Source organism: Oncorhynchus masou, chromosome 11, assembly GCF_036934945.1.
Source record: "Oncorhynchus masou masou isolate Uvic2021 chromosome 11, UVic_Omas_1.1, whole genome shotgun sequence".
Taxonomy (NCBI): domain Eukaryota; kingdom Metazoa; phylum Chordata; class Actinopteri; order Salmoniformes; family Salmonidae; genus Oncorhynchus; species Oncorhynchus masou.
Window position 1 is genome coordinate 26,331,855 of NC_088222.1, and position 14,602 is coordinate 26,346,456.

At 44.3% G+C, this 14,602-nt stretch overlaps 1 protein-coding gene across 1 annotated transcript in view; it reads right to left on the bottom strand.

Moving 5' to 3' along the window:
• LOC135548385 (unconventional myosin-XVIIIa-like) overlaps positions 1 to 14,602 on the bottom strand; it is a 102,648-nt gene that overhangs the window by 31,572 nt on the left and 56,474 nt on the right. The window contains exons 20-26 of the mRNA XM_064977925.1: positions 10,251 to 10,316; positions 6,971 to 7,099; positions 2,285 to 2,428; positions 1,915 to 2,004; positions 1,494 to 1,613; positions 1,226 to 1,340; positions 37 to 164 (exon numbers count right to left, since the gene is read on the bottom strand). Coding sequence (XP_064833997.1) covers positions 37 to 164; positions 1,226 to 1,340; positions 1,494 to 1,613; positions 1,915 to 2,004; positions 2,285 to 2,428; positions 6,971 to 7,099; positions 10,251 to 10,316 — 792 coding nt within the window. The remainder of the gene's footprint in view (positions 1 to 36; positions 165 to 1,225; positions 1,341 to 1,493; positions 1,614 to 1,914; positions 2,005 to 2,284; positions 2,429 to 6,970; positions 7,100 to 10,250; positions 10,317 to 14,602) is intronic.

A 14,602-nucleotide genomic window follows, 5' to 3' on the forward strand; every position in this document is an offset into this window, starting at 1 on the left:
GATAAGGCCAGAATGAATGTAACACCCAGGCCATACCTTCCTCTCCAGAGGTCTTTTACTCTGCTGCTCAGTCTCGAGCATGTCGTCAAACTCCTGCTGAAGTCTCTTCTTGGTGAACTCAGTCTCCCGGATGCCTCGTTCGTACTTCAGACGCCACTCTCCTCCTGTAGTACAGACCATAGGGTCAGGGAGTGACCGAGACAGACCATGTGACATTTGGAGTGACCGATCCTCTGATGCTGGACCGGCTGACTGAACGAGGCTTAATGCAGTGAGGATCATTAGGATATAGAAAGAGCTGCTGTGTGTCTCACATACACGTGTTGCCAATGACAGACAAACTTTTCATCATGACTTGACAATATAAGTGGCAAAAGCTTCAAGGGAACAAGAATATCCCTCAAGATATCGTCTCTAGGTAAGATGACATTCAAAGTTCAACAACTACCAGTAGATACATTTCAAAACTGACCGGACACCATTAAAACAGACTATAGAATCTGTAAGGGTTTAGTGGAGACGCAGAACCTAATATGGCATAGAGCAGGTTCAGGTGTCCAGGTTCATTTATCAGATGTTTGAGAGGCTATAACAGACATTTGCATACTTAAAGAATAATGACAGCTTCCAGGAGCCACCGGCTCTGATCCACAAGATTATTTTCTCATTTATCTGAAACCGTCAAACTCTGGCTTTATTCTTGAGGATGTGGGGGCTGGGTACTCGAGCGCCTTGATTTAGGGGCAGAGAGACTCAAGGACAATACACTCACAGCATGACGCCTCGCTAACTGCAGAAGGGGATCAGAGACAACGAGAGAGAGAGGACTAAGGCCTGACAGTGGGTATTTTAATCCCACACCCGTAAATCCATAGAAGACGGGCCAATTCATGGACAACATGTCATTATGCAACTTTTGACCCAATTACCCTACTGTATGTAGTCTCGGATATTGTACTAGTGATGAGTCACACAACAGCCTTCATATTACCAGCTTGGAACTATTAAATACCATGGGCCACTTTCTAAGCGGTGTCTGCTTGCCTCTGAAATAACAACAATGATCATAATGCAATTTACAACCTAACCTTTACTATGTAATATGTGGGTATCCTCTTTTACAAGTAGTCAAATGCATTACCTTTCCCCAACCATATTTACAACTTAATATTTGCCATGAATACAGTGGGTTTTGTGTGGATAGTCTATAGGCATCAGACCTCACCTGAATCATCATCATCGTCCACGTCCTCATTGAGCTCTGCTGTCCTGAGGAGACGAGCCTCCATCACCTCCATCTCCATACACTCCATCTGCTTCTTCATTAAGTCAAACGTAGCCTAAGGTAGACAGAATATTCAATATTCCCGCTACAAAATATTATTTCCATGCTCAATCTTACATGTCCTATTACTTAGGCTCACTGACAACCAAAATGGACTAGTGTAAGTACAACTACTCAAGAATGAGTGAGTGCATGTGTCTGTCTATACCTGCAGGTCCTTCAGGTCTTTCTCCAGTCTCAGTCTCTCAGACGTCTCGGTCTCTAGCAGCTGGGAAGCCGACTCTCCGGCGTTCCTCTCGTCTGCAAGCTCTGCTGACAACTCTGAGATCTGGAGGAATACACAGCAGTCAATGCGTATGCCCCATGGCCTGGCCCATCTTCAGTCACAGAAGCCCTCGACAAACTCACCATCAAAAGGCTTCCTACGAAGCCTGAGCGTGATATCCTCAGACTACTTTTCTTATCACAGACGGAGTCAAACAATGAACAACGGTGGACTGTTTGAGCGAATAACCTGACACAGCTTCTGGTGAATAAAGCCAGTGTGACTGAGCTACTGTCTACCACTTCTGCAGCAAACACTCTTTTCCAGAATGCAGTACATAGAAGAAAGGCCCCAGGAGACTCACCCTGCTCTCCAGTTGATCACTGTTCAATCTCACTTCGTTTCTCTCTTTCTCCATCTTCTCCAGCTTTCCCTTCAGATGCTGGATCTCCTCCTGGAAGAGAACATACAGCAAAAGGAAAATCATGAGAATGGGAAAGAGACTGTAGAAACAGCTGAGGTAGCCATGTTGGAATCCTATGCAACACGAGAGATATTCACCACTCCCAGCTGACATACGGCATACAGAGTCGATTCATGGTTGTGGGTAAGCAAACACCCATTTCAAACATGCAAACTCTTACTTTAGACATGAGAAGCAGATTTGCAGTGGGTGTGAGGTTGGGTGGCTAAACAGTCTAACATGTCCAGAACAGACAGACAGGGATACTCACACATTTTCCTCTGATCTGTTCCTCTGTGATCTGCACCTCAATGAGGGGCCGTACAGTGGTAAACAGCTTCCACCAGGGCCAGCCCTTCACGCCTTTATTCTTCTTGATGTTCTTCTGGATGCAGCGGATGGCCAGGTCATGGGTCTGCCCAGCACACAGAGAGAAAGAGTGGGTGTGACTGTACTGGACTGCACTGTATGGGCTGAGAGTGGAAGCATGGTGCAGTGCAGAGCTATCTCTACTAGGCCTACAGAGTACAGAAATAGTTGTGTGGATCTCTGGTGCTAACTAGAGAAATAATATCTCATCAGATTAGTATTATCAGTCTAAACTCCACTGTGATTTACTCTAGTTCTCGCTAAACCCCACATGTACTTTTACCAGTCAAAGGTTTGGCCACCTACTCATTCAAGAGTTTCTTTATTTTTTATTTTCTACATTGTATAATAATAGTGAAGACATCAAAACTATGAAATAACACATATGGAATCATGTAGTAATCAATAAAGTGTTAAACAACTCAAATGTATTTCATAGGAGATTCTTCAAAGTAGCCACCCTTTGGCTTGATGACAGCTTTGACACTCTTGGCATTCTCTCAAACAGCTTCACCAAGAATACTTTTCCAACAGTCTTGGAGTTCCCACATATGCTGAGCACTTGTTGGCTGCTTTTCCTTCACTCTGCTGTCCAACTCATCACAAACCATCTCAATTGGGTTGATGTCGGGTGATTGTGGAGGTCAGGTCATTGGATGCAGCACTCCATCACTCTACTTATTGGTCAAATAGACCTTACACAGCCTGGAGGTGTGTTGTGGGTCATTGTCCTGTTGAAAAACAAAATGTTAGTCCCACTAGCCCAAACCAGATGGGATGGCGTATCGCTGCAGGATGCTGTGGTATCCATGTTGAATTCAAGTTTGCCTTGAATTCTAAATTAAATCAGACCGTCACCAGCAATGCACCCCCACACCAAAACACCTCCTCCTCCATGCTTCATGGCGGGAACCACACATGCAGAGATCATCCGTTCACCTGCTCTGCGTCTCACAAAGACACTGTGGCAACCAAAAATCTTGAATTTGGAGATCAGACCAAAGGACAGATTTCCACTGGTCTTATGTCCATTGCTCATGTTTCTTGACCCAAGCAAGTCTCTCCTTATTATTGGTGTTCTTTAGTAGTGGCTCCTTTGCAGCATTTGACCATGAAGGCCTGATTGACGCAGTCTCCTCTGAACAGTTGATGTGTGTTACTTGAACTCTGTGAAGCATTTATTTGGGCCGCAATCTGAGGTACAGTTAACTCTAATAAACATATCCTTTGCAGCAGAGTTAACTCTGGGTCTTCCTTTCCTGTGGCGGTCCTCATGAGAGCCAGTTTCATCATAGTGCTTGGTGGTTTTTGCGACTGCACTTGTAGACACTTTCAAAGTTCTGGAAACTTTGATGGCTTTCATTTCTTTTTGTATATTTGAGCTGTTCTTGCAATAATATGGACTTGATCTTTAACCAAATAGCGCTATCTTCTGTATACCATCCATACCTTGTCACAGCACAACTGAGCTCAAACACATTAAGAAGGAAAGAAATTCCGCAAATTAACAAGGCACACCTGTTAATTGAAATGCATTCCAGGTGACTACCTCATGAAGCTGGTTGAGAGAATGCCAAGAATGTGCAAAACTGTCAAGGCAAGGAAATGGGTGGCTACTTTGTAGAATCACAAAGAAAATATATTTTGTTTAACAATTTTTTGGTTACTACATTACTCCAAATGTTTAATTTCATAGTCTGATGTCTTCACTATTATTGAACAATTGTTTTGCAGCATCGACTAACCAACCAGGCCTTGTCAGTCAGCCTTCTCTGGAGGGTTGCTACAACAAAGCATGTCCCAAGGCTGGAAGCTATTTTAATTCATTAAATCAATACATCTTGGCAGCCGATAACAAGTTTTTACACAATTTCCATGTGGCTTCTGCCGGAGCATCTCTAGTAGTGGCAGATTATGGCAAAACCCAATTAGAGAAACACAATATTCCCCACCGAAGGCAGCTTCTATGGCCAATTAGGATTTGTCATACCATGAAAGCCGAAACACAATGCTACATTCAGCAAATCTGAGACAGACACATTCAACAGGACTCATTTGTGATGTTTAGACCATAATGAATAAAGCAAACAGAAGATTAGGCCACTTGCAAGACGAGAATAAACAAAAGGCTATTCATATTGACAGGGCCTGTCTGTCTCTACTGTACTTCAGGCTGGAGAGAGGATGTGAATCCTGGACCAAGATTCAGACAATCATCTAGGGCTAGATGTTATTTGCAGGGTAATAACTTTGGTTTGTTGTGTCTTTCTCCTTGCCCGAGGTGTGGGTATGCCTGCGCGTGAGTGTGTGTGTGGTGTGCTTGCATGCGCTGTGCGTGTGAAGACTGAACGCTACTTTACTGTGTAGGCGACGCACCTGCCCACGCCACCTGCTTCCACTCAGCACTGTGCTCCCGGACTAAAAACAAGCGATTAATTAAGAAGCCCATCGGCTGCTCTGTTCAATTCCCCCCGGCTCCCAAAGGTATACGTCAGGAAAGAAAACACACAGGGGAGCACGGGGCTGTGTGTGTTTCAAAAGAAAACATCCTGTTTTCCATATGCCCCCTCCACTACGAGGGAGAGGGGCGAAAGAGAGAGGCAAACACGTTGAAAGAGAAATTGTTGCTTCTCAAACGGATGATATGTACTGTATTTGTAATGAAGTCACGCTGGGACGACTTCAAAAAGCCATGATTAATCTATCAACAGTTACAGGACATTCTATGGCATCAACCACCATGTGTCTAAGTACATTTGCCAGCCTGACATTTCTGAACTACAACCATATGGATTCAGACGTGTGACCTAAGAAATTGTGCTCATCTCCGTTGCCGCTGCTATAGAACACATTCCTAACATCCTCAGTGTATTTCATCGAACCACGGCACATATGTTAAGAACGGATACGTCATACAGTGAAAGTGGAATCATGGAAGCCTAATCAAATTTCATGAACGGGGAAGACGGAGCGAGAGCCCTAGTGGGTTTTACTATACAATCATTATTATAAGACAGGCCTCTGGATAGAGACACACTTAGTTCATCTTCCTGCTGGAGAGGGAGGGAGAAGGGGGGTGAGAGAACGTGACACAGTAATATAGCACTTCACCGCATTCCTCCAATTACACTGGTCTGGGGCTGGTGCATTTGGAATAACTACTTTTTTACCTACTGCATATATTTGCCATTCAGGTGATTTTCAGTTCAGACAGAGAAATGCACATGGCCTGGTCTATCATCATTATCACACTGACTAGAGGTTAAGATGAAAACCTTATTGTTTTATAGGTAATCTAGATCTATGACTTTATTATGTAACAGACAAACTGTACATTATCTAGAAAAAGTAATAGAACGTTCAAATCGGGTCAAAAACCTGATATTTCCAGTGAACAGCAGGGTTGGCTCAATTTGAATTGAAGGCAGTCAAGTCAGGAAGTGATTTGAATTTAAAATACTGAAAATGTAAAAAATGTTTTATATAAATAGCTTCTACTTTTCAGTTTGAGAAGTTATTGACAATAAATGCCCTTTTATTTTTGATTATTGAATGGTCATTTTAGTTAACTTCCTGAATTGACAGCCTTCAATTCGCGTTGAGCCCAAACCTGGTGAACAATGAACCACTAGACCAAGAATTACTCAAACAAATAACTCTTTAGACTTCCATTTGTCCACTGGAATAGAAATAACTGTTGATACACTGAAATGAAACAACCACTCTTAACCAGATGAAATCAGAGAACCTTAGCCCTCATCCATAATTGAGTACTATATATCGAAAAACACAAAAACCTGAACTTTAGTACAGAGACAAAGATTTTACAAGAAAAAATAAATTGAATCTTATCTTTCTATTGAGAAAAAAAGAGAATGCATTCAGAAAAAAAGTAGTTTAGCAGTGTTAATGGATTTAGTAATGCTACAGTTAGCCTTCACACAGATTTCCTGCCCTTTCCAACCGATGAAATAGCGCTCCTCCCCCTCAGCATGCCTGAACCGCTGAACTTCATAAGAGAAAAGCATTGGGTTTTTCCCGGGTTCCTATTTCCACCACATTCCCATTACTCAAACGCTGCTTATGTTGTAGACATGTTTTTATCACAGCTCTTAAATAGATGCAGAGATAACAAAAATAGCTAAAGCAATAAACAAAATTCCCCTAGACCTACTACGGAAGCTATTGCCGTGCATGTCCGTTTCTCAGAAAGCTTAAAGCCATATTAAATTAGTTAGAGAGTGTAATAATCACATGTTCAGGGTTGCAAATTTAATTACAGGGTACAGTGACATTTTTTTAGCTCCGACCTCCAACAACGCAGGACAAAGTGAAATATAACAAAAAAAGGCAACCATATCTCCCCCAAAAAATTATCGGTCTCAAAATGATCATGGAAAATAAATCCTGGATTTCAAACTATAAAATAGATATTGGACAGTCACAGTCATAGCCTTGACATACAAAGTACAGCTCTGTCTCCTTCCCTGTTTATACCGTTAAATCTGGACTTTCTTCTCTGACAGGTACACGCCAAGAAGCAGCAGCTAACTGGATGACCGTGAAGCTGTGGTGGAGTCATGCCTACCTCCCTCTTCTTGAAGGCCTGTCTGGCCAGGTATCCACTGCAGGCTGCTTGGAACAGGGTGATGTTGTGTCTGGTCTGCTCATCCCTCTGCTCCTCCAGTTTTGCCAAGGTCCCTGCTCTGAAGAACAACTGGGGACGAAAGTACACACTTTTTAGTTCATCAAACAGAAGGGAAATAGTCATGTTTTTTCAATTTCGCAGCGGATTCCAACAATTTCGGCACATAATTGACCTCAAGAAAGTATCTGCCTTTTTAGCACCTACTGTACAAATAGATGACATTAACTGGAAAGGTGATAATCCATCCCTTGTAGTCTAAAGAAAATGAGAGAAGGCAATCTATTGGATGATGTATTCGTTATCTCTGACAGTGTTAGCATTGTGTCCCTATTGGCTGTCAGAGGTGAAACAGATTTAAAAGGAACATCACATGCTCCTGTCATTCACACACACAGAAAGACAATCATGCCAGTGCTGTGTGAAGCAGTGTGAAGGCTGGTGGCAGTCATTCAGCTCCTTAAGGCGAAGGATAGATATTGATGGGAGTGGCGTCTCTATCCAAGGCCTCCATAGCCAGGCTCCTGCATTAATGACCCAACCTCCCTGACATACGTGAAAGATCCAGGAGTTGGTGGAACTGACCCAAACAAATAATAAGGTGACCAGATTTTAGAAATGAAAATGAGGGGACATTTGTTTTTAGCTGTGGACATGAAACGACACTGCTCAGGGACCACTAAAATAACACATCCTAGATCTGAATGAATGAAATATTCTTATTAAATACTTTCTTTACATAGTTGAATGTGCTGACAACAAAATAACACAAATTCATCAACCCATGGAGGTCTGGATTTGGAGTCACACTCAAAATGAAAGTGGAAAACCACACTCCAGGCTGATCCAACTTTGATGTAATGTCCTTAAAACAAGTCAAAATAAGGCTCAGTAGTTTGTGTGGCCTCCACGTGCCTGTATGACCTCCCTACAACGCCTGGACATGCTCCTGATGAGGTGCCGGATGGTCTCCTGAGGGATCTCCTCCCAGACCTGGACTAAAGCATCCGCCATCTCCTGGACAGTCTGTGGTGCCACGGGGCGTTGGTGGATGGAGCGAGACATGATGTCCCAGATGTGCTCAATTGGATTCAGGTCTGGGGAACGGGCGGGCCAGTCCATAGCATCAATGCCTTCCTCTTGCAGGAACTGCTGACACACTCCAGCCACATGAGGTCAAGCATGGTCTTGCATTAGGAGGACCCAGGGCCAACCGCACCAGCATATGGTCTCACAAGGGGTCTGAGGATCTCATCTCGGTACCTAATGGCAGTCAGGCTAACTCTGGCGAGCACATTTAGGGCTGTGCGGCTCCCCAAAGAAATGCCACTCCACACCATGACTGACCCACCGCCAAAATGGTCATGCTGGAGGATGTTGCAGGCAGCAGAACGTTCTCCACAGCGTCTCCAGACTGTCACGTCTGTCACATATGCTCAGTGTGAACCTGCTTTCATCTGTGAAGAGCACAGGGCGCCAGTGGCAGATTTGCCAATCTTGGTGTTCTCTGGCAAATGCCAAATGTCCTGCACCGTGTTGGGCTGTAAGCATAACCCCCACCTGTGGACGTCGGGCCTTCATACCACCCTCATGGAGTCTGTTCCTGACTGTTTGAGGAGACATATGCACATTTGTGGCCTGCTGGAGGTCATTTTGAGGTCACTCTGGCAGTGCTCCTCCTGCTCTTCCTTGCACAAAGGCAGAGGTAGCGGTCCTGCTGCTGGGTTATTGCCCTGCACGTCTCCTGATGTACTGGCCTGACTCCTGGTAGTGCCTCCATGCTCTGGACACTACGCTGACAGACACAGCAAACCTTGCCACAGCTCGCATTGATGTGCCATCCTGGATGAGCTGCACTACCTGAGCCACTTGTGTGGGTTATAGACTCAGTCTCATGCTACCTCGAGAGTGAAAGCACCACCAGCATTCAAAAGTGACCAAAACATCATCCAGGAAGCATAGGAACTGAGAAGTGGTCTGGTCACCACCTGCAGAACCACTCCTTTATTGGGGGTGTCTTGCTAATTGCCTATAATATCCACCTGTTGTCTATTCCATTTGCACAACAGCATGTGAAATGTATTGTCAATCAGTGTTGCTTCCTAAGTGGACAGTTTGATTTCACAGAAGTGTGATTGACTTGGAGTTACATTGTGTTGTTTAAGTGTATATTTAACAATCAATTTCCGCTTTAGATATAGTATCTAGCCCAATATGGAGAAGAGGGGAACATACTGTACAATGTCATGAAATTGGCTTTAAAATCAAACTGATGTTTCTCTTTTGCCCTCTTAGAAACGTTTTGCACAGAGGGACGTTCTGCACAGAGGGACGTTCTGCACAGAGGGACGTTCTGCACAGAGGGACGTTCTGCACAGAGGGACGTTCTGCACAGAGGGACGTTCTGCACAGAGGAATGAAGTGTCAGCCATACTTTGTCCATCCTGTAACCGCCGTCTGGGTTATATTATGATCCAAATGGATACATCAAATATGACTCCATCTCGTTAGCCATGTGACTTCCTGTTGTGACAGTGTTTACCACAGTGAGAATTGCGTGGGCCAGTGTCATGAGAAGGTGCTGCTGTTATTTGGCATTCTGCTGGGACCACTGCTGTTGCTAGGACGCCGTCGGAATGCTTTGTGAAGCACCATTTTGGTGTTAATCTACTCCGGAGCCCAGATAAACTTCATACCCCAAAGGCAACTGCAGCGGTCTACAAAACAATTACCGTCGCTCCAATGTTGTAATATGGCCCGTTAAATTACTAGCATCTGGGAGCATAGGAGCCATTGTTTCTCCCACTGTTGTTTCTCCTGATTTTCTTGTTGGCTTTGGGCCACTTCCGAGCTGATGGGATTAAACAAGTCCATAAACTGCCAGAAACTACTCCGTAATGAAATGAATACAAAGGAGACATGATTGTGCGTCTCCGAGTGAGGCTGGAAGGCAGGCATGGCTCTCACATCCATCCTCCACAGTAAAGAGACTTCCAGGGCAGCCAACACTTTCCAGACAGTTCACCCAGTGACAAACACATTCCTCAAGGAGAAACACCTGGAAGGAGGAATCTATAGCTACAAATTAAGGGAATCTACTGTATGCAACAACAGTTTGAGTTTCTATAACCCCTAGCACACAATATAATAATATGAACAGAGGGAGTTTTACAAGTGACTCATTCAAGGTGTGAGGTTTTACTGTGGTAGTAGTGGTACTCACCCTGCTCAGTCCCATGTGATAGCTGTTCTTCTCCAGGTCCAGGGACTCTAGCAGCTCCTCCACAGCCTGGAAACACACACAGATCAGTCCTTGCCGTACTACCCCCGGATTATCCCTCTCCAGCAGTCCCGCGGAGTTGACGGCTAACACAGAGGAGCCCAACAACCACTTCTCTTATCAGACAGATTCCTGAACTATATTCCTTTCACATTCTCCCCTCACACCTCTGCCCCTAATCCGCACCCTCTCCTTTCTAGAAAGTAGAGGCTGTGCAGGGAGAGCAGCAAATGAAAACTGACCAGACAGCTTGTTCTTCAGAATCTACCTGCTCCAGGCTCATTCCTCCGGGCCCCGTGGTAGTCTTGGCCCCATAGCAGTCTTCTAGATTGCACTGTGAGAGGGGCTGCAGCCCAGAGCACTGGGGGTCTTTTGTCTGATGCCATTTCCAAAGAAACCCCGTTCCGAGAAGCTGACCTAGGGGAAATCTGCTTTTCTCTGTTTTTACCCACTTCGCTCTTGCTCTCCCATATGTTCCGTTCCCAACCGTTTCACTTCAGCCGGGCTCTTCTTGCAGGGGGCCGATACACAATTGACTCTCATTGATAGATACCCTCAGAGAAAAACACTCATTAGCAATCCTCCCTTCACAGGTTGGATTACACTGAAGCACTTTAAAAGGCCCAGTACAGTCAATGGACCAGTGATGTTCCTGTGTTTTATATACATTTACACACTAGGAGTGTAATACTACTGTGAAAATGAAAATGCCCTTTTAGTGTAAGAGCTGTTTGAACAAACGGCCTGAAATTGTGGCCTGCCTGGTGACATCACCAATTAGTTAATAAACCAATAAGAAAAAGGGTTCCAAACCTCTGCCAATAACAGCTAGTTTTCCCCTCTCCAATCTGATCAATCCCAGACAGTCCTAGCAAAATTCTTTGAGAAATTGCTCTTTGCTAAGAAGGATTGTTACCCAGAAATGATTTGATATTGAGATAAAAAAATAGCTACATTGGACCTTTAACCATCAGACCCTCTCGCCAGCCGCATCTCACATAAACAAATGCATTTTCCGACAAGATTGAGCTGCCAAAGGGGGCGGAGTTGCATATTAACCTCATCCCATCAGTAGAGGATGCCTGGTTGCTTTTTAAAAAGTGCTTTCCTCACCATCTTAAAAAAGCATGCCCCATTTCAAAAAATGGAGAACTAAGAACAGATATGGCCCATGATTCACTCCAGATTTGACTGCGCTTGACCAGCACAAAAACATCCTGTGGTGTTCTCCGATAAGTAACTTTTCAGGGAAGTCAAGAACCAATATACTCAGTCAGTTAGGAAAGCTAAGGCTAGCTTTTTCAAACAGAAATTTGCATCCTGTAGCACTAATTCCAAAAGGTTTTGGGACACTAAAGTCCATGGAGAAAAAGAGCACCACCACCCAGCTGCCCACTGCACTGAGTCTAGGAAACACTGTCACCACCGATAAACACACAATATTTGAGAATTTCAATAAGCATTTTTCATTTTTCTATGGCTGGCCATGCTTTCCACATGGCTACCCCAACCAACATCTCAGCACCCCCCCCCCGCTCAAGGTCCGAAACGATATAACCGCCATCAATAAAAAGACAGTACTGTGCAGCAGTCTTCATCAACCTGGCCAAAGCTTTCGACTGTCCATCACCGCATTCTTATCGGCAGACTCAGTAGCCTTGGCTTCTCAAATGACTGCCTCACCTGGTTCACCAACTACTTCTCAGAGAGTTCAGTGTGTCAAATCAGAGGGCATGTTGTCCAGACCTCTGGCAGTCTCTATGGGGGTGCCACAGTGTTCAATTTTCGGGCAGACTCTTTTCTCTGTATATATCAGTGATGTAGCTCTTGCTGCTGGTGATTCTCTGATCCACCTCGACGCAGACGACACCATTCTGTTTTCATCTGGCCCTTCTTTGGACACTGTACTAACAAACCTCCAAATGAGCTTCAATGCCATACAACACACTCCTTCCATGGCCTCCATCTGCTTTTCAATGCGAGTAAAACTAAGTGCATGCACTTCAACCGATTGCTGCCCGCAACCTCCCACCCGACTAGCATCACTACTCTGGACGGTTCTGACTTATAATAATGTGGACAACTACAAATAACTAGGTGACTGGTTAGACTGTAAACTCTGCTTCCAGACACACATTAAGCATCTCCAATCCAAAATTAAATCTAGAATCAGCTTCCTATTTCGCAACACAGCCTCCTTCACTCATGCTGCCGAATATACCCTCGTAAAACTGACTATCCTACCGATCCTTGACTTCGGCGATGTCATTTACAAAATAGCCTCCAACACTCTACTCAGTAAACTGGATGTAGTCTATCACAGTGCCATCCGTTTTGTCATCAAAGCCCCATATACTACACACCACTGCGACCTGTACGCTCTTGTTGGCTGGCCTTCACTACATATTTGTCGCCAAACCCACTAGAACCAGGTCATCTGTAAGTCTTTGCTAGGTGAAGCCCCGCCTTATCTCAGCTCACTGGTCACCATAGCAACCTCTACCCGCCGTACACGCTCCAGCAGGTATATTTCACTGGTCATCCCCAAAGCCACTTCCTTTGGCTGCCTTTCCTTCCAGTTCTCTGTTGCCAATGACTGGAACAAATTGCAAAAATCACTGAAGCTGGAGACTTAAATCTCCCTCTCTCTTTAAACATCAGCTGTCAGAGCAGCTTACCGATCACCGAACCTGTACACAGCCCATCTGTAAATACCACACCCAAAGTACCTCATCCCCGTATTGTTACTCTTGCTCGTTTGCACCCCAGTATCTCTACTTGCACATCTTCATCTGCACATTAACACTCCAGTGTTAATGTTAAATTGTAATTATTTTGCCTCTATGGCATATTTATTGCCTTACATCCCTACTCTTCTACATTTGCACACACTGTACATAGATTTTTCTATTGTGTTATTGACTGTGCGTTTGTTTATGTGTAACTCTGTTGTTTTTGTCGCACTGCTTTGCTTTATCTTGGCCAGGTCGCAGTTTTAAATGAGAACTTGTCTTCAACTGGCCGACATGGTTAAATAAAGGTGAAATAAAATAAAATTTAAAAAGTGGGGAGCTCCCTTCCTAAGCATATCATTAGGGCATAACCACCCGCCAGACAGCCTCCAGGGTAGAAAATATATTTCACCAAGTTGATAAGTGCAATACCAAGTTTGGGGTATTTTGTTCAGCCCTTAACTCCAGTGCAATTAGAAGAACTTTGCTTCCGGTCTCTGCTCGTCATTGATTCAACTTGGTAGGGAGTGGGATGCCAAAGTGGGGCAAAGCTGCCTGCCATCCAGGACCTCTACACCAGGCGGTGTCAGGGGAAAGCCCTGAAAATGGTCAAAGACCTCAACCACACCGCTCTACTACTGCATGGCAAGCAGTACCGGAGTGCCAAGTCTAGGACAAAAATAAAAAATTTAAACCGTTTTTATCCCCAATCCATAGGACTCCTGAACAGGTAACCAAATGGTTACCCGGATTATTTGCATTGTGTGCCCCCCAAACCCCTCTTTTACGCTGCTGCTACTCTCAGTTTGTTTTATATGCATAATCCCTAACTATACATTCATGTACATTCTACCGCAAATGGCTCGACCAACCAGTGCTCCCACATTGGCTGACTGGGCTATCTGCATTGTGTCCCGCCACCTGCCAACCCCTCTTTTACGCAACTGCTACTCTGTTCATCATATATGCAGTCACTTTAACCATACCTACATGTACATACTACCTCAATAAGCCTGACTAACCAGTGTCTGTATATAGCCTTGCTACTCTTATTTTCAAATGTATTTTTACTGTGGTTTTATTTATTTACCTACACACACACACACACACACACACACACACACACACACACCTTTTTCCCTCCGAACTATTGGTTAGAGCCTGTAAGTAAGCATTTCACTGTTGTATTCGGCGCACGTGACAAATAAACTTTGATTGGATGCAGCTGGGGATAAGATGATAAGGTCATCACAATGGCCCTGATTAATAGAGGTTTATTCCTCTGTCAGTGGGCTACTGACAGCCAAGGAGGAGATGGTCTATTCAGCTCAAATCAAATGTTACTTGTCACATGCGCCGAACACAACAGGTATAGGTAGACCTTACAGTGAAATGCTTACTTACAAGCCCTTAACCAACAGTGCAGTTTTTTGAAAAATACCTACAAAAAAAATATAAAGTAGCAAATAATTAAAAAGCAGCAGTAAAATAACAATAGCGAGGCTGTATACAGGGGGTAAAGGTACAGAGTCAATGTGTCGGGGCACCGGTTAGTCGAGGTAA